Source organism: Passer domesticus, chromosome 10 (assembly GCF_036417665.1).
Source record: "Passer domesticus isolate bPasDom1 chromosome 10, bPasDom1.hap1, whole genome shotgun sequence".
Taxonomy (NCBI): domain Eukaryota; kingdom Metazoa; phylum Chordata; class Aves; order Passeriformes; family Passeridae; genus Passer; species Passer domesticus.
In genome coordinates this window covers 17,540,896-17,560,803 of record NC_087483.1, presented here as the reverse complement: position 1 = coordinate 17,560,803, position 19,908 = coordinate 17,540,896, and the positions used below count along the sequence as shown (strand labels likewise).

At 44.5% G+C, this 19,908-nt stretch overlaps 2 protein-coding genes across 5 annotated transcripts in view; one reads left to right on the top strand and one right to left on the bottom strand.

The window, feature by feature from the left end:
- Positions 1-11,825, top strand: part of CREB1 (cAMP responsive element binding protein 1) — a 39,775-nt gene extending 27,950 nt beyond the window's left edge. For all 3 annotated transcript variants that reach the window (XM_064434105.1, XM_064434106.1, XM_064434104.1), the window contains 3 exons: positions 697-879; positions 2,293-2,443; positions 5,351-11,825. In XM_064434105.1, coding sequence (XP_064290175.1) covers positions 697-879; positions 2,293-2,443; positions 5,351-5,495 — 479 coding nt within the window. In that variant the 3' untranslated portion in view covers positions 5,496-11,825. The remainder of the gene's footprint in view (positions 1-696; positions 880-2,292; positions 2,444-5,350) is intronic.
- A 3,983-nt stretch (positions 11,826-15,808) lies between these two features.
- On the bottom strand, positions 15,809-19,319 carry METTL21A (methyltransferase 21A, HSPA lysine). 2 transcript variants are annotated; one of them, XM_064434107.1, is made up of 3 exons: positions 18,580-19,292; positions 17,307-17,418; positions 15,809-16,288 (listed from the first exon to the last, which is right to left on the bottom strand). In XM_064434107.1, the coding sequence occupies exons 1-3, from the start codon at positions 18,724-18,726 to the stop codon at positions 15,891-15,893; spliced, it is 657 nt and encodes a 218-aa protein (XP_064290177.1). In that variant the 5' UTR covers positions 18,727-19,292; the 3' UTR covers positions 15,809-15,890. The 2 variants fall into 2 exon arrangements, with proteins under 2 accessions (XP_064290177.1, XP_064290178.1); XM_064434108.1 differs by having other exon boundaries at positions 16,228-16,417; positions 18,580-19,319.
- Positions 19,320-19,908: the final 589 nt, after the last annotated feature.

Sequence of the window (19,908 nt, the reverse complement as noted above, 5' to 3'; positions counted from 1 at the left end):
ATACCTGTACAATAACTGTGTGTGCAGACACTTGAGATTTTGGTGTGTCTGTATATAGGAACACAGTGGAATTCTGTGAGTCACAAAAGGGGTGATGCCCCAGTATACATGCATGACAGGATTGAGGGAAAGAAAGGAAAAAAACAGCAAAGTTAAGACTGCCTTAACCAAACTGTACCTTTATGAATGATAAAACAGTTAGTAAAGGTCTGAGGAAGTTGTAGACACAATCAGAAGGAAGAAAAAATGCCAAATCAAGAAGAAAGTGAAACACAAGATGGATAGCACTAGCAGCAGAGGAGACTGAAGGGCATAAAGCACAGAAGATGAGAGGAATTTCAGATAGCAAGAAAAACTAAGGACTGAGAACAATACCTAAACCAACCAAGAAGAAAATCTTAATAAATTAAAAAGTATTCCCTGAGGTTGGATTGTAGCTCTTCCGTGTAATTCTGTTTTATTAAAGAAACTAATTTGTATTTTAGCTGTGGGTTTTGGCCCTCACAAACATTTGAAAACTTACCTTTCAAAGGATGATTTCTTTCATGTACATTGAAGCCATGTGTCAGATTTGGGGGTGTGTAAGGGTTCAAATGATTTAGTTTAGATCAATATTCTTCCACACCTAGGTTTAATACTGTAAGTTAATGAGTGAATTATTGTCTTAAATGCTGGGTTGATTTTTTTTGTGTGCAGTTGCCATCACCCAAGGAGGAGCAATACAGTTGTCTAACAATGGCACAGATGGAGTACAAGGTCTCCAGACGTTGACAATGACCAATGCAGCTGCAACCCAACCTGGCACCACCATTTTACAATATGCACAGACCACAGACGGACAGCAGATACTTGTACCCAGCAACCAAGTTGTTGTACAAGGTGAGAAACCTCACAGCCACTCATTCTGTGTAGCATTTTCTCTGTGCAGATATAAGTTGCCAGCCTGACCCCTTCAAATATGTCAGGAAAAAGAATTAATAGCTTTGGCACAGATAAGTCCATAAAATTACTGAGATTCTGGACAAAGCCCTTTCTCATATTTTTTGAAGCCTTTCCCTTTAGATTGGTAAAACTGTGGATATTTGAGGCTTAATATATTTATTTTTGCTTTTCCATGCTGTATTTCCTGCATTTTGTCCACATGATTTTTTTTACATGTTCTGCAAAAACTAATACCACGTTAGAGTTCTGAGTTCTCCATATGCGCAACAGTAGGAAATTTCAAGCAATTATTAAAGACAGGAGAGAGGTATGTTTGATTCTTTCTAAAGGGACACTTTAATTTATTAGTAATTTTTCCCTTTTTTCAATTGCAAGTCATAATTTCTTCCTACTGTGACTCTTTAACTAGTCACTGAGTGAGTGACTCAATCAGTGAGTCTTGGAATCATGGAACAATTTAGGAGAGTGCCTTAAGTGATCATTTAGTCTAGCCCTCAACTTGGCAGAGCTACTTTCACTTAGAGTAAGTTGTGGGGACCTATTTTATCAAAATACATTCTTTGGTTTATTAAAAATTGAGGAGTATTACAAATTTTTTATTGAAAATAACAGAAGTGCACTCCTGCTTCTATGAGTGTAAAGTAGTTGATGTGAAAGTTATCCAGTGAAGAGTTTACCAGGCATCAGTAAAAATGCATAGCAGAGAAGAGTACTGTTGTTACACTGATCTTTGGGTTTTTGTGTTCTTAAGGACATAGGATTTCTTTAGGTGGTATTGTGGTTTATTATGAGCTTAGGCAAAATTAACACACTCCTAAGATTAAAATTAATAAAGTAAAAGAAAGCCAAGACCTTGCTCATCCTAGAAAAGCAATAGCGTGCACTGTCCATCTCTTGTGGGAGTAAATGCTACATTTTTACTGCTTTTTTATGTTAGATACTTACACCTGCAGTTCCTCCTTTTCCAGACAAACATTTGGAGCATAGCTAGAAATAGTGACCCCCATCCTTCTCTAGAAATGCTAGAATTGCCAAAAAACCAGAGTAGTACAAAGAAATATAATAAGGGAGAAAGAGGCACAGCTATACTGCAAGACAAATCAAGTTACCAAGCGCAAGTGAAGACTTCTTCAGCAGCCATGCCCAAAACCTTGCATATATGGATAAACTGAGCCTGAGGTGGCAGTGGTGACCTGGATGATGGCCGTCCCTCCTGAGCTGTGGCCCAGATGGCTGGGTCACAGAGGGAGCTGTGTTCGGGACAGGTTACAGAGATGAGTAGGTGCTCTGCACAGCACGTGTGACAGCGCTGTCACCAGACTGATGTGGCGTTCCCGTGTGTCCCTGCAGCTGCCTCAGGAGACGTGCAGACCTACCAGATCCGCACGGCCCCGACCAGCACCATCGCTCCAGGAGTGGTCATGGCGTCGTCCCCCGCGCTCCCCACGCAGCCGGCGGAGGAGGCCGCGCGGAAGAGGGAGGTGCGGCTGATGAAGAACAGGCACGTACATGCACACCACTGCTGCTGCCCAGCCAGCTCTGCACGGGCCAGTGCTCAGAGTGCTGGTCTTTCTTAGCCCTGTTATGAAATGCTTTATGAGGAATTTGCCTTTATTTAAAGTTGCAAAGCAGAAATGCACATCTGCTAGCGCTGTGTGGTGTGACTGTGAAACCTTGAGTAAAGTGTCAGACTCATTCTGCGAGGTGTGTGAATTTGGTTGTTGCAGTAAGGAGAAAAGTAATTGGTGAGATACTTGTATGACTGCAGATCTGTTCTTATAAACACCAAGATGAGTTGCTTTTTTTTGAGTTACTACATTCATGTGGTTTACTTTGCTGGATTCTCTCCCTTAGCCTTGCTGCTGGCCCACGTGTGCTCCTTGTGAGTACTTTCTTGATTGTCTCACTTGTTCTTTTAGCCGCTTTGGGTTTTCCCCTCCAGGGGCAGAAAGGCTCAAGCAAAGGCTAAATGAGCAGCTATTCCTTTGATTGAAGTCCTGTGGAGCCAGTAGTGGCAGCAGAGGGACTAAAAGAAAGGTAAAGACTTGATCCTGTAGGATGCAGTGTGTGAGGAAGAACAGCTAAGCTTAGAGTTAGAGGTGGGAGTGGGTGGAAGTAGCAAAGGAAGGGAGCTGTAGGGAGTTGAGCAGGATGCTCCTGAAGTCTGTTGCTGTGGGAGTGGGGAGGGGTGGGCCTGAGCTGGCCCATCACACCAAGCTTGAACTCTTACCCACAGGCCACAGATGGGAGCCTGTGTGTTCCGCTGTGGTGCTGAGAGCCCAGTGCTTCCCACCCTTCTGGGCAGGGGAAGCCTGCTGAAAGCCTTGTTAACTTCAACTGGGAGCCTGAAAAAAACCTGATGTTGTGCAGGTTCATTTATCTTCTGTACGTTGCTGTGTTGTGAACATAATGGAAACTTATTTGAGCAGACCTGGTGCTTATACAAGGGGTTTTAATGAAGTAAATAATGCTGAACAGCAGAGGTCACTTTTTTAAAAGGTTTTTATACAGAATGTCACCCATTTCCCTTTTTATATAATTTTCTCATATCAGTGAATAGTGGATATCACTCTTTCAGGCTCTGCATTTGAAAAAAAATTAATTAGAATCACAGAATACCCTCATTTAGTCATCAGTCTTATTCCGGTAAAAGAAAGCTTTTGTGTTTGTGAAAGCCAAGAAAAACAATGGGGAATTACTCCACTTGAGTTAAATTGACAGCTTTTGCAACAGTATCATGTTGCATGTGGTGCTTTTAGGCTGTCTGCTTAATAGATATTTGCAAATCTAAGCTCCATAGCAAAGTGGGGAAAAAGGATAGAGAGGCAGATGGTAAGGTGGTACTTACTGGAGGATTATAGTGTAAATATTCATAGATATTATTGTGCAAATTTTCTGTATAAATTTTACATTTTTAAAGCTCTGTTGTAATTCAGTAAAACTCTGGCTGTTCATAATGAACAACTAGCACACACTAGCACAGACTTGAGCTGGCTTAATATACACAGCCTAAGGGGGAAAAACATCACAGAAAAAAAATGTCACCCAAGGAGACTTGTTAGTAGTTTGCACTGGGAGACACTTCCTCATCCCCTAGTACTTAATCTTTTGGTAACAGCCCAAAATTACTTAAATTCTGAATGTTACACATGGTTTATTGAAGCACTGCAGGCATGTGAAATTGTATTTGTGGGAGTGACAAATGGATAGCTGAGTCCTTTCAGGGCTTACAGGCTATGGTTTCTTCATCCTGTCTCATTTGTGGAGCTGAATTTCAGAAATTACTTTAGAGGCTTCTTATTAGTTAGGTGCTGGAATGCCTTCTGTTTTTACAGCTCCTATTTATCTAATAAGGAGAGGAACTGGGTTCTGATTTGTCCTCTCATTTCCCAGAACACTGACTGTCTCACCAGTCTGTGTAGTGTTTGCAGTGAAGGGGCACACAGACTCTTATTTTTGAAGCTGTTCTGCTTTGCACCTAAAGGTTCAGGGCAAGTAAGTGTTTATTTCCCTGTGTCTGCAGAGTGCTGCTTGGACAAGTGGCACTGCAGGAGGAGATCCCTCTGCCTGGGCTCCCATCTGCCCGTGGCATTTAGCCCTGTGCTTCCTTTGCACTTTGGTGCCATTATATTGCTGTGCAGGGTATTCCTGCCGTGGTGTTCCTGCCTTCAAGATGCTCAGCAGCACATTAATACCTTCTGCTATTTTTCACTGGTGTTCTTGGTATGTTACCAAGTTACCTACAGGCAGCTCACTCTTTACAAGCAAGACTTAGCAGTTTGACTATCTTGAGGTCTGTTTTTGGCATAGCTGACAGGGACTAAAGAATTCTTGGTTCCTACTGTTTCTTTTGTGATATTTTTTGTGTTTCATTTTTGAGTCATTAATAGTATCAGTGCAGTGATGCAGACATAATTATTAAAATGAAAGCATTGCTCAAAAGCAAATACATGAATGCTCTAAATACAGCACTTTCTTACACCAGTTGATCATCTTGTTGGACTGCAGCAAAGGGAGAAGTTAAAGACTGTAAAAAGAATAATAGATGATAATAAAGTCAAATTATTGCAGCAGCATTTTACTCAGCCTAAAGGCTTCAATGTGAATCCTGCAAACAAAATTTTATCACTGGTTAGGATCCTTTGCTTACAAAAATAATAATAATAATAATTTTACTGGTGCTGTCTTACTGGGATCTATATGTTGAAATAATATGTGGATCTTGAGTGTGTGTAATTTGTGAGGAGCAGTTGTTATGAACTCCATGTTTTTTCCTCACTTGCATTTCTTAGCAATACCTCCATATTCTGAAAATGGCAGTACTAGTAAAGGTTTGCCTGAAAGCAGTTAGGTAGCCCATGTCTGCAAATGATTGTTCTGGATTTGAATGGCCTTTTTTGCTTTGCAGAGAGGCAGCACGTGAATGTCGCAGGAAGAAAAAGGAGTATGTGAAATGTCTAGAAAATCGAGTGGCTGTGCTTGAAAACCAAAACAAGACACTGATTGAGGAGTTGAAAGCACTTAAGGACCTTTACTGCCACAAATCAGATTAATTTTGGATTCTCATTTTCACTTGTCCAGGTGGGATAGAGACTGGTTCTGGCTATACCCAGAAAGACAAAGTAAACTTTTTATTTTCTAAACATTTCTTTTTTTCTATGCGCAAAACTGCCTGAAGCAACTACAGAATATACTTCATCTGTGCTTTGCATCAAACTGTGAATGTTCAAGTACTTGCCTCCACTTCTCCCCTTACAAGATGAATTTCATCATCAATCTCAGCGTGAAGAAGAAGAAGAACAGGCTTCTCTCTCGTCTCCCGATCCTCTTCAAGGAGTAACAGTGGTCACTTGGGGAGTTACTGTGGGGAAGGTCCTTTTGTAAAGATGTCAAGAGTTTGTGCTGAGCTCTTTCCATTGCCTTAGAGACAGAGCCACCCCAGCCTCTTGGTCCAGGGAACGGTGGGCCCATAGGTGGAGCATGCAGGCTGCAGTGAAGAAGCAGTGGTTGCCACGGTGGTGTCACACGTTGGTGCTGAGCAGCGCCAGAGGGGCGCTTCACTGTCACCTTCTTGGTGTGGAGATAACAGACCTTTCCAAACTAGCCCAGGAGGGGCTTTGATCTGCAATCTGTGTTAAGCCCTCCTGGACTAGTCAAACCTTCTCCATACTTGAGAAACAAATGCATTGAAATGAGCTTCACTGGTCAGTTGTTGATTCTCGTAGCTTATGTGTGCAAGTGCGTTCAGCGTTCTGAATGCACAGAAAACAGACACAAATTTCATAGGATATAGGTTGGGAAATTTTATTTGGATGGGAAAGGAAATTTTTTTAAAAGATGCAATTGCCATGTTCTGTAAACAGTCACATAGTAAACAGGGGTAACACATTAAAGCACTACCTATTTGTATGCAGAGCAACTAAGCAGTTGAAGCATAGCCAACTCCACTTAGGTACTCCCTAAAGACAGTATGGTCTGTGTCCCAAGTCCTCTCAAGCAATGAAGTTGTTTTTATTCCCTACCACTGTCTTATGCAATGGAAATTATTGTACTCAATAGAAATATCAGCCTGGTTTGCTAAATTCTTTTTTGAACTTTGAGGCTGTCTTCAATACATAAATTAAGTTGTAGTTTAACAACTATTAGGACAACCTCAAATATTAAAGAGGACTTTAAACACAAATATTCCAACTCCTGCTTTGAAAGGGAAAATACTGATTATTTGAACCTGGCCATATTAGCTAAACTCTTAATTTATTTGGGGTATTTTTTCATGGAAAGAGTTAGATTATTCCTGCAACTAAAATTACTTATGTGCCTCAGATGTTTGCAAGATCAAGTTTTTTCTGTGCACTGAGGAACTGTTGTCTTTCCCAGATTTATGGTGTTAAAAAAGGTAGTTCATATTTTTTTAAAAACTCTGTACTAAGCATTAGGACTTTAAAAGAATCATGCTCAAAAGGAACCAAAAAAGAATGTGTCCAAAAGAAATCATGTGCAGTTTGTGTACTGGCCCTCTGAAGCCAGTCTCTCACTGTGTTAACTTGGGTCATTTGATGGAGTAAGTTTACTTTGGGCTTCTGGTCAAACTTTTATGTATAGAAATGTATGGATAAGGCTGTGGTCTAGACTAATGCCTTGCCTAGCAGAGTATTAGCTAATATTTTTCCCGTTCACTCTATATCTTTTTAAGATAAATTTCACACACAGGCTTCTAAAAGATTATACAATCAGTGTGATGTTGTGAGGAAAATACTTGGAAGACTCTGGGCAGTTGAGTCTCAAACACCTAAGCAGTATTAAAAGTTCTAGATTTCTCATTTGAGGGGGCATTCAGTTTCCAAGAGACTTAATTTAAAAGGAGCGGGGTTAAACTTACAGCATTATTGTTACAACTAGAGTTATCAGGAATTTCAAATTACACTTGTATTTCAAAAAAAGAACATAAGCATCAGAAATATGAAATAATTCACTTTCACAAGTTTTGTGGGTGTTTATAAATGGTCTATTTTTATCTGCCATAGAGAGTTGATTTTTGTGGTTTTATTTAATGGGAGATGAATCTATTAGTTTAGCAGTGCAAATGTAAAGAAGACCCTAAGTTCTCAGCAGTGCTTTTATAGAAACTATCTGATTGTTAAAATCAGCGAATACAGATACATAGAATGGTTACATTTTCCAGAACGAGTACTGAAGTAGAAATGTTGATAATACAGGAGTCATTCTTGTAAGACATGAAGCTCATGGTGGCCTCATTTGCAATTACATGGAATGGTTTCTCCACTTAGAGGAACACAGAAAAGGCTGTGTATGCCCACATTAAGGCTGTTGCTTTTGTAGAACATCTGTTTGTAAAAAAAATGTGAGGTTTTGCAGTGACCCTGAACAAGGCAAGCTGTGCTCTGAGAGCTGTGTCTAGTGGGTAATGAACACTGTCCAGAGCTTGCTGATAATCACTGGGCACAAAATGGGCATGGGAGCCTAAAACAGTGCCCAGGTGGGGTTCTCCTAATCCACTGTGCAGACTTGTGTGGCAGTGAGAGGAGAACTGTGTTACCTGTTTGTCTGTGTGTGGTCTGCAAGTGGCCTGTAGTGGTTTTAGCCTAGACTTCATTAGCAAATAAAGTTCCACTAAGGAAAGGAATGTAGTTCAGAGTACACAGGGGTCTGCAAGAATCTTTATTTTTATTTATGCTGCACTGAGGATTATGGGACACAAATTTATTTAATGAAAGTTATAGATTACAATAATAAAAAATGTATTAGACCAAGTACAGGGCTGGCTAGGCTACCCATACATGCTTTACTATTCATATTGTCCCAAAAAGGGAAAGAATATGACACAGGAATCTGTTCCTATGTTATTTACCAAGTAGTGAGGTTGGGGTGATAAGCTTCTATAAACTAAGGCCATTTGGAAGTAGGATGGAAATGATGCTGACAAGGGGGAGGGAGGATTAGTTTTATATCTCACGGTTGTGAGTTTTCAAGACCTGATAGACTCTTTGACCTGAAGAGAGGGTTAGAAAGGGCTAGATCCGTTACGTTCATAATAAACAAGAATTGGTTTGAAATATAATTTTTGTAATGTCATTATTTTGCAAAACAACAGCACCAATCAGGCAGTTAAGATATTGTCAAAGGTGCTCTTTTAATTTAGATATTCTTGGAAAATACATATGTATAATATATGTACATATATATATATACACACAGTATATAATCTACAGCTCTGAGAGCTTTTAAGTCAGGAATGCTGAGTATTATAGTATATGGAGGTCAGAAAAAGAATTTTTACTTTTCTGTGTGTCTGGGTGTGCGTGGATGTGTGTGTGTGTGTGTGTGTGTGTGTGAAAGCTTCCCCTCACCCCAGTAGCTCTGGGCTGCGTTATTCTAGCTCTTAATTACTGATTTGTTTTGTGCTGTCTCTCAGTTATCCATTTTCAAGAATTTTATTTCATCTTTCGTGGCTTTTGTGAAGTTTGTTTTTTACCAATGAAGATTTTTGAAATGATGTAAACAGTTGTTTTACAACCACCACCCCCCAGAGTAATTCACTTCTGTGCTTTTTCTCTTTGGCAGCTATATATCAAAGGCAAAACATTTGGAAAGGTTGTTAAGGTGTTATTTTCTAAAGGAACCACTGGTAAGACTTCTGTTTTCCTCCTGGGGTAGTGGTGATGCATTCTTCCTTAGGCAGCAATTTCACCAGCACTGGGTAGTTGCCGGCACCGTTGCTTGTATCCGAAAGCACAATTTTAGCCTGTTGTGCTTGTCAGGACTGCTCAGACACCTGCAGTTCTGGCTGGCCTGGAGTTGGCATTTGCATTGGAGATCACTGTCTTCTCTGGTACTTGTACATTGGTCAGAAAATTGGTGGGGTGTTTAGAATCATTAAGAGGCTCAGGAAAAAAAAAAAGATTTAATAAGGAAAAACAGCCCTGATAATTTCTGACCTAAATTTGTACCACAGGTTGATTTTTTAAAATCTGGGCTTCCAGTAAACTGCAGCAGCAACTAGTCATCTGTTAGTGAAAACTGGCACTTGCTTTCTTATTTTGTTTTTTCATTTATGGCAGACAATGTTTTTTGTGGTTTAAAGACAAGTCCACCCATCAAAGCAAGTTTGATATCAGTGGTTGCAAATCCATGACAGTTCATAGAGGATTTAATTGATTTTCTAAGACCTTGTTTTTATTGTAATTTTTTTTACCCTGGAGCCTGGTTAGTGACGTAACATTTGCCAATGATCCAACCAAAAGGTCATGTATTTATTTTTTGTTACACTATGTTCTTTGTAAATGTTTAATTAAAATGTGCACTTTTAAAGAAAAAAACAACAAACAGAGGAAAAAAACCATTAAGGTAAATTTGGTTTGCTTGAGAAGATTTCTGGCATAATAGTTGTGATCCTGCTGCCTGCACACAATTCACTCCTCCACAGCAGCTGACTCCTTGGCTAATTGAACTTGCAGATCAGCACCTGGTGCCCAGCAGGCATTGCTTCAGAAGGGCAGGAGAGCTGAAGGGGCAACAATCAAGCGTGTGGTGTCTGGAGCAGTATGTAGAGGATGGATGTGACATTATTTTTAGAGTAGAACTAGTTCAGTGATCCCATGTGGGAAAGGGAGGTTAATTTGGAAGGAAAGCTGAACTATTTTTCAGCCACTTTATTCCCCTTTTGTTAATTTGATATTTGTCTGCGGATTTTACAAGCTGCATTCCAAGAAAATAAATTGAAAGGCTTTCCAGTAATTTGACACCAGGAAGTAAAGGTACATTGACAGTGTGTCACCTTGCTTGAAAAGAAAAGCATAGCACAACCACCTTTCTTTAGCAGGAACGATGATAATTTAACCCTGAAGTCTGTCATTGTGAGCAGGTTTTAAAAAGCATACAGTACATTGATGGTTCTCTGTCGTCTGCCTGGGAACTCGTTTTTCTGAGCTGTGTAATTTGCTAGTTGTAAAAGACACTGATTTTACAAAAGCCTGAATGTATCCTGAAGCTCAGTTGGTCTGGAAGGAGCCAGACTGGTGAAGAGAGGATGCTGAAATCCACCTTCTGTGTGCTTGTGACAGGTTCAGGTCTGTGGATAGATAGACTTAAGTGTGTGAATCTTTGGGGAAAAGGGACCAGATCCAGGTGGTGTAAAGAAGGTTTGCATTTCAAGTGTTTTGCCTTGGAATGTGTTTTTAAAATGTATTTAAGCTGTGGCCTGCAGAGAGATGTGCTTGGGCTAGTTGGCACAGCACAAATTGAAGAGTGACTTTGTGGCACTGCAGGTGCAGCTTTGTGACTGGATCTGCAGTGAGTTCAGGGCCCGCTTTCAGAGGAGAGGCAGGAGCAGTCAGCTGTGTGCTGGCAGGAAGGGGCCAGGGACAGGCTGCAGTGACCCGTGGCTGGCACACTCCATAAGCTGAGCATTCACTGCACTCAGGACTCGAGCAGTTCACTCAGCCTCAGCTGCATATTCCTCTAAATTAGGGGATAGCTGAGTGAGAGCATGGGGATGGCAGGCCTTGAGCAAGTTGCTTCTCTGGAAATGGCCACTCTTAAGAACTAAGGATGTTTGGGTGCTCTCCACAAGTTGTGTTTTTATCCAGGTGCCACTCCATTTTTTGTGTGTTTAATTGCATTTATTTATATTAAAATGTTAATTTTAAAACGTTCTACAACTTCAAGTTTATATGAGATTTGAAACTGTGCTGCTTATAATGGACTTCTTGGGATGGGAACAGGACAAGAAGAGGTGCTAGTTGGCAGCCAGCCCCTCCACTGACTTTTTTCCACAGATTGGTCATTCACTTCAGAAATGAGTTGTTTCTACTCTGGATTTATAATTTGAAATTGTTTTGAAACAATGTTTTTCAGGGAAGTTTCCAGAGCAAGGGTTATTATTCTCCCTTTGTAGTGTAAGCTGGAAAGAGTATGTTCACCTCATCTGCATTTCTGATTCTTTACCCAAACCATGTCAGCACAGAACAGGGTATTTGAGCTTAACTCCCACATACTTGTGGAAATTAAAAGATTAAATGAAAATCCATCATTGGGGGAAAATAAAGGCTTTTTTACATCTCCCCAGAAATCTAGAAACATCCCTGTTGTGTTCTTTTTTTTTTTTTGTGCTTTATCTGTGTTTAAAAAGAATTGTACTGGGTTATAATGCATTTTATTAACACTATGTACATATTAGCTGCTTTGTGTTTCAGAATGGTAGTAATTGCTTTGTATATTAAAGTGATTCTTGTGAATTTGTGAATTATTGTCATAAAGAAGTGCTTTTTCTTACTGTAACCTTTGTGGTATAAACTGTCATAACTCCCTTTTTACACAAACATTTATGTGCAGTCACATAAACATGCTTTAAAAAACTCTACAAAGTCTCTTTTTTGAGCAGGGTGTTCCATTTACACTAATTTAATTTTGTGGCAAATGGCAGCTAGAAGAATATGGGAAAAGGTGTATTTTGAGCAGCAGTCTGTGGTATCATCTCAATCTGTGCCCTGCCCTCAGTATTCATAAAGTATTCTCCCCAAAGAGAAGGCTTTTTTTTTAGAATTAGATTAGTTAGAGGTTAAGTCCTGAAAAACAAAGTTTCTCTTCCTCCTGATATTTTTAAACGTGTTTTCCAGTACCCATTCTGGTGGCAGTTCTGTTGTTCAATAATGTTTGAAAGGCTTATGCCTTTCACAGTTTAAATATGCTGCATGTCTCACTTTTAGGCATTCCTGTGAACTATGTACCACTGGTCTTCAGAACAGAACAGAAACAGAAGGCAGCAAACACTGCAAGGATCGCAGCCCTATTATGTAATCTGCTAGGCTGGATCCAAACACTGGGATGGAAGCCAGGAGAACAAATTCAGCTCTGAGGTAAACACACCTCCAGTGAAACCAAGGAGAAGCAGTAAGGTCAGCTCATTTCAGCTGGGATTTTCTAGTTTTTATAAGGCCATTCACGTTCTTGCTCAGAAAAATCTACAGTAGTGAGAGAGAATCCCAAACAGGGTTAGTCCCTGAGATAAAAATGCAGTTTGGCTTGAATTTTGCACTGAAAAGAACTGGGTAACACAGAGCCCTGTGTAGTCAGCTATGTGTCTTAATATCAATCAAACATTACCTCGGCTGCAGTGACATTTCACAAAAGCTTGTTCTCTTGCACATCTTTCAGGGATGGTTTCTCAGCGTCACAGCGTGGTTGTGTCTCAGCTGGTCACTCCCCTGTGGCTTGGACCCACTCCCTAGAGCGAGTGAATTTCTCAGGAGACTTTGTGCATTGCCCCACTACTCAGGGATGCAGGCCAACCACGTCCTACAGATGAGCTCAGATCACCTGTTAACAAAACAGGATCAGTGCAATGGAACCACCCAAAGGAGTGGGATTCTGTAGGGCTGGGATGAGCAGGGTGACAGAAGGTGCTTGGGCAGGGTGTTGGTGTAATTGCCAAGCAGCTGCTGGCAGCAGCTGTTGTCATGCATCATCTCATACAGAGCAGGATCTCCCGTGGGTTGGGACACCCGGGTTGGCAGGTGTCACTGCACAGGGCTGCTCCCTGTGCTCCCTCACCAGCACTCACACCTCTGCTGCTTGTCCTGCACGCCTGGTGTGGTTCACTTGTGGCCTGACTCACTCCTGACCTCTCCCTGAAGGTAAGTACATGGGAATACAGAGCACTTGGGAAGCCATCCTGGAACAGCAGAAGGCAGCACTCACTGCCAGGTGCACGTGGGTGTCAGCACTGCCCAGGGGGATGGACTGCGGGTTGCAGCTGAGCTGCATTCTCACACTTGATGCCTGCTGTAGCTTTAAATGCAGCCACAACTGACGTGCACATGGTTGTGGCCTAACTGCAGTATTCCTGGAGCTGGTCTGCTGAGTCTAGCAGGACATGCACCCCAGTAGCAGTCAGAGGAGAGTTGTCCCCTTGAGAAGTGCCACTTTCTGGGCTGGGGAGGGGCCACCAAGAGTTCTGCAGGCCAGGAGCAAGGCACTCACCTGAGCTGCCAGTGCCATCTCGTGCTCTTCTCCAGTTATTTATGGGCTGTAGCATCACTGCAGCCTTCAGACACACTCCCTTGGGTGTGCATGCAGCTGCTGTGTAACAGCAGCACGGCAAAAGAAGCCAAGCCTGGTCTCCACTGGCACATGTCTGCTCTGGCAGGATGGCTGTGGGCTGTAACAGCAGCAATGGGAAATCTGACACTGAAAACTTAACAATCAGATGGAATTAAACTGCATTGGTTTAAAAGTACAAAACTGTTTCTGTCGTCAAAACAAGGCCTGGGACAAAACCTCCTTCTTAGAAGTGTGCAGGTTGCTGCACCAGCCTTTATTCTGTGCTTTGTTCTGTGCTATTTAAGCAGAATTTTAGCCTGTTCCTGCTATGGCAACAGTGCAAGCTGCTGTGGCTGTCAGTGCTGCAAGCTGCAGCCTCTTGCAAGGGCCGAGCACTGCCAGGCTTTTCCCACAGAAAAGTTCCCCTGGGCACTCACGAGCCCAGGCACCAGCACACTGCTTTCTGCCAGCTCCAGCCCAAGGTGAGCCTGAGCTACACATGAGCCTAATGCCTGCTCCCAGACGAGTTTGGAGACAAGGATACACCAGTGGGGAGGAAAAGGAAGAGGTGAGAACTTAGAGCCACACTCCGAAAACTAGAGCCAGACAGAGAGGGGAGAGCTCATAATTCTATACAACCACTGCTCACCCAGCGGATAGGACAGAAGGAGCTACACCTCACACATGAGAGCTCATCTCATGATCTGTTTTCAATTAAAGGTGCTGTCTTCCTTCTCCCAAACTGACTCCAACTCCAGTTTCAGGCTGCGGATTCCCAGCCGGCTGCCTCAGCACTGTTTTAGTGACACCGTGTGGCTTCCGAGGATATTGTTACAGCAAGTGTTCCAGAGCGGCAACTCCCAGACGGGTCCGAAGCCAAGCAAGGAACTTCGCTGAAAACATGCAAGAGATGTGCCAGGGGTGAAACACAAACCTTAATGATAAAGGTGTCGTTTCCACATTACAGTCAGCACAGCACTTCTGGACCACCGACCCGGAAGTGTGATGGGAGCAAACGTGACAAAAACTTCCAAAATGTCCATGGCCCAAAGCAGCTGCTGCTTTGTTCTGCAAAGCTGTTTGCTGTTGCCAGTGCCAAATACAGGCACATGCTCAAAGTCTGAGGCTGACCTGAGACTTTTTGAGTTTAAGTTTAAAGCAAAAAAAGTTCCACATCCACACACTGTGTTTAGAGTTGTAGCTGTCTTCTGTTTGCCCATTGTTTTCATCAGTTTCATTCTTCCACCACTAGAAAGAGAAGGAAGTCTGCTGCTGGTGCGAGATGGATTCCCAGATCTTGTGGGATAAACACACAGATGTGTTTTACAAGCTCAAGGTATGAAATCTGTTACTTGGAGCAGTGTCTTAACTACCACTGTGCACTGAAAGCACGCAAACCTAGCTGCTGCCCCAAGGCCCCAGGTAATGCAAAAGTACTTCCCCTGCTGCAAAGACTTTACAGAGCACCCTCCTGACCTAAGTAACAGCTCTCAGAGACAGAGGGAGCACGAACAAAGGCACAAAGTAGAACATTATCTAGTGGTGATTTGAGAGTCAAGGGCTGATTTGATATTTTAAGAACGGCTTGAGTTTCCATGTTGCACTTTCCCAGCGGCACATGTGCACGTGTATCTCCTCCAAGGAGCCTTGATCTTTGTGAGGCAGACTTGTTAGGGGCAACTCAGAAACCACAACTGCTTCAGTACTGCAGGTGTAGCCCACTCACTTGCAAATCAGATAAAAATAACACTGATTTCTAAGCTGGCTGATTTGGCAATCCCTGTTCCCAGTGCCCCTCCAGATTTTGTTCTTTGTTTCACTGTGCCTCAACGCAGCAGTGACAGCAAAATAACTACTTATAGCATCTGCCTTTGGTTCTTTTTGCCTTTTAAGTGGTTTCTTCTACCACAACTTCTAAGATACAGAAGTCCTGAAGAGTTAAAGCATTTAGAGCTGGAGCATTAGCTTTTATTTCATCCACTCTCCTACTTTTCTAGAGTTAAGGAAGTGATAAAGGGAAAAAAAAAAAAACATTGTAATCTCTTTAAGTTTCCCCAGTAGTTAAATGTGGTTTGATTTCAGACAACAGACCTTTTGATATAACAATTTTGATGCTGGAGATTTCTGCAACTTGAATCAGCTTCAAAGATTACATTTGATGAAAAAACAGTGGAACACCCTATATGACTCTTCAGATATGAAGCAGAGGTTCAATATGCAGAACAGAAGTACAATCCTTGCTGTACCAGACCCAGTGATCAGACAAGACCATCAGAACAAGAAGCCAGTGAAATAACACAACTGCAACTTCATGCTTAGGAACAAGTGTATTGAGTAGAAACAAAGACGAGAATTGAACAGCATCAGTGGCTTATTAACAAAGCAGAGAGTCATAAGTCATCCTTGCGACTCCCCCTCTGTGCTTTGTAGATATGAACATCCTTACTGGAATCATAGTGGACCTCGGACACAGAGAAACGCTCTCTCAGCATCTTCAGGAACTTGAGGTCCCGCTCGTAGCGGATGCGGCAGGAAAGCAGAATCACCGTTCGCTCTGAGCACAGGTGCTCCAGCGTCTGCAGCAGCTCTGCAAATGTTTCTTCCAGATAAACGATGTCTGCACCCAGGATTAAGTCAAATGCTCCTGGAGGGAAGTTATCCAGGTCTTTGCCCCACGTCAGCTCCTTCACCACGGCTCTGGGACGCAGTTCAGGGGGCAAGTTCGCCTGCACATTTGACTCCAGGAGCTCCAGCGCTGCCGCCCTGTCTGTGATGGTGACACGGGCACCTAAGGGGGACAGGAGGCCATGGCTCACACTCACAATCCACATCCCTCAATGCAGCAAGAGGAATGCAATGCTCTAACTCCAGCAGGCTCCTTAGCTCCTGTTACACGTTAACGGCCCCCCTGAGCTGCCTGATTAAAAACAAACAAATAAAAGAACAAAATAAGCAAAACCCCCCTGTCTACAGACATCCTACCCTTCATCAGTCACTTAACAATATAAAGTGTAGATTAAGTTGGGTAGGGAAAAAACCATCTTTTCTGGTGCTTTTTCTTAATATATGAAAGTCCAGGAGTTACTTTTGGCCTTTCCACATGTGACTGAAGAACAAATTACAGGGGGTGTTACAATTAACCTGCTCCAATTCTGTATTTTTCTGTAGGAGAGAGGCAGCTAGAGAGCCTCACAGGTCAGACAAAAGCTATGCCTGTATGATTTTTCATGGCATGACTGCATTTTGTCAAACTGTTTTGTTCCTATGATTTCATTAGGCACCTTTCACAGCCACTAGAGCTTTGAATTACAAAGTTAACCTGGGAAAGATTGCACAAATTTAACACAGTACCCAGTTCCTGCTTCAGCCACAGACAGATCAGCAGCAAATCCCTTCATTTCTCCGTGCCCTGTCTGCAAGACAGGCTAATGAAAGGCTTATGCGAGCTCAGAGAGTGGTTTCTGCCTGTAGCTTTATCTGCACCGGAGGACAGTGGAAGACGGGAAGCACAGCTCGTGCTCCCTGGGGGAAGAGCTGCAGGGCTGAGTGCTGCAGAGCTCCTGCCATGGCAACAGGCGGCAGCCTCAACAGGGTCCCGCCGCAGAGCGAACTGCAGCGGCACCGCACCCCAACAAACACCGCAGCGGGCTCCGAGTCTGGCGAGGAAGGAAGGTGACTCACAGAGCCACCACGGCTCACACGGGCGGCTCCGGTGCCCACTTCTACACCAGGCATGTACGTGTCAAAGAGCTAGTTTTACTGCAGCTGTGATTTGCTTTAAAAGAGACAACAAAAGAAGCCCTTACCTAGTAATGTGACCACTATTCCCAGCAATCCAGTTCCAGCTCCCAGCTCAATCACAGACCGATCCCTGAGATCAATGCCTTCCATCTCCAGATAAGCACACAGAACAACAGCCTAAGCCAAGAGACAAGGGCGATTAAGCACAGGGTTTTAGTCACACTGAACACAGGGGTTCTGGTTTAACCTGAGAGACAAGGTTATGGGAAGGGCCGGGTGCCTCAGGTCTGCAGCAAACTTTGTTCCACACTTCACCTCCTGTGTGCACCTGTAGTCTTTTTATGCTTTATGGAAGTTTTTTATAGCGTTTCATGGAAGACTCCTACTGGCAAATGGAAAAAAGAACCACAGTGGTTACAACTTGGATGTGGTAACTGCTCCATGAATGCCCAAACGTAACAGGAGGAAGAAAGAGCTGCATTTGGAAAGGAAAAGTTGTATTGGAAAGGAAATACAATAGTTGTTTCTGGAAAAAATTTCCCCTAAGGAAATTTGAGGAGTTGTCAAACATTAGCGAATGAACCCAGTACTGGAAAAGTCCAGAATAAGGTTTCATAGTATCTTGTATGGTATTTCAGAAGGTTTCTGCACAACACTGGTATGCCCTCAGGAAGGACACAGGGAAAGTAAACTAATGACACTTCTAGCTGGTTGTATATAGCATGTCATATAGATCTTGATAAGGACCTCTTCCACAGCAAGTTCTGCCAAAGCTGATGTCCAGAAAGATCAGCAACCCTGTACACCAATTCATTTGAGAAATTTGCTAAAAATGCTACACTTCTTCTTTTAAAATAGAGGTAAAAGTGCAATTTGTGTGTGGACTGAAACTGAACTTGATGGAAGCCCTTGGGTTCCTACAGTGATGCTGTGACTGTGCTGTGGCCTTGGACCCACCACAAACCCCTCTGTTTTGGACAGTTCTTATCCCCAAGATAAAGTCGATCAGCACTCCTGCTGGAGGCTACAAGCAGTGGGATCTGTGCTGTGCTCTGAAGGGTGCCAAGCTAACATCACCAGCCACTGAAAAGAAAGAGGTGAGAGTTATCCGGAATATCTCCCGTACTGGGCACTGGCTGTGCAGGGTTTGCGTGGCGCATCTCTCTTGCATTCCTGCAGGATCTCTTATGGGGAAAGAGGGAAAGGTAAAAGCACAGTTTAATATGCTCTCTCCTAACATTTAAAAAAAAAAAAAAAAAAAAAATTAAAGGCCTTTTCTACGGTGAATCTGAAAGCTCGGTAAGAGCCTGCAGAAAAGCTGCGCTTTTGAACACCTACCGCGTCCCAGACCACGGCCGCCACCCCCAGGCGCCGCCAGTCCTGCTGGAGGCGGATGGTGCGGCTGGCGAAGCGGAAGGTGGCCGAAGGGCTGTGCAGCTGCCGCGCTGTCCAGCCGCCTCCCTCCTCGTAGGGCACCAAGGCCATGCCGCCGCCGGCCCCGCAGCGCCAGGCCCCGGCCAGGCCCTGCCCGAGCCCCGCGCTGCCCCGTGCCGCGGGCAGGGACAGGCCCGGCCCGCCCCGCGGCCCCGCGGCGGAGCAGCGCCCGGCCCGGCCCCCGGCGCCGCAGCCAGGGGCGGGCGCAGCCTCTCCGCGGCGCCCGAGCGGGAGCGGCTGCGCTCGGCCGAGGCGGGGCGGTCACTTGTCGGTACGCAGGGAGCGGAGGGTCCCCGGAGCGGTGCTGCCCTCGGCCGCGGCGGGAGCGGGGCCAAGGCGGCGGGGAGGGCCCCGGCGGCCCGAGGGAGAAGCGCCGCGCTGCCTCCCGCGGCAGGCCGGCCCGGAGGGGCCCCTCGCCTGCTCACAGCCGCTGTGGAAGGTACGGGGGGAAGGTCCCACGCCTGTGGGGCATTGGCAGCTGTCCCCGCAGCCTCCCTGTGCTCCCAGCCTTGGGCTTTTGCTTCGGGGGGTTGGAGGGCAGCGCCCGCAAAGCATTTGTGCAGCGCAGCAAGCGCCGTCCTCCAGTGCTGGCACGGGGGGCATTGTCTCCGCAGGGGCCCATCACGGCCCGGGAGCTCCCTCAGCCCCGGGAGAGCAGACACAGCAGCTCTGCCTCTCAGTCCAGCACCGACCAAGGCTGCTCTCGGCCGGCCGTGTGGCCGAAGCGCTCCCCGGCGCTGTTTGTGCAGCGGTGATTCTTCACCTTTGGCTCCATTTAATCTCTTGTTTGGCAAAACAACGCAGTGCTGCTCTCCTGTGTTACTTGAACTAGCTCCAAAGGCTGCTAAAGGCCACGGGAGAGCCGGGGAAGTGTCCTGGCGGCAGGTCCCCCACAGAAAGGCGCAGTGCCTGCAGCCACGCTGCTCTGCCCCCGAGAGGAGCGGGGCACCAGGGGCAGGGGGCACATCTGTGCCCATCTCTAGTGGCTCTGTGCCCTGACAGCTCCCGGTGACACCAGCGATGAGGCAAGGCCGGCCCCTCGAAGGTGGGGACCGCAACCAGCTCCAGGAAACATTCCCTCTCTTTCCCACAGGGACCAGCAAATCTGTCTGGCAGTCAAAGGCAAATGCGGTTACATCTAAAAGCTGTCAATTTCAAGAGAGTGGCTCAAGATTCGTGAAGACCTCTGTGGAGGATCATTACAGTTTGCACAGGGGTAACAGAGAGAAAAGC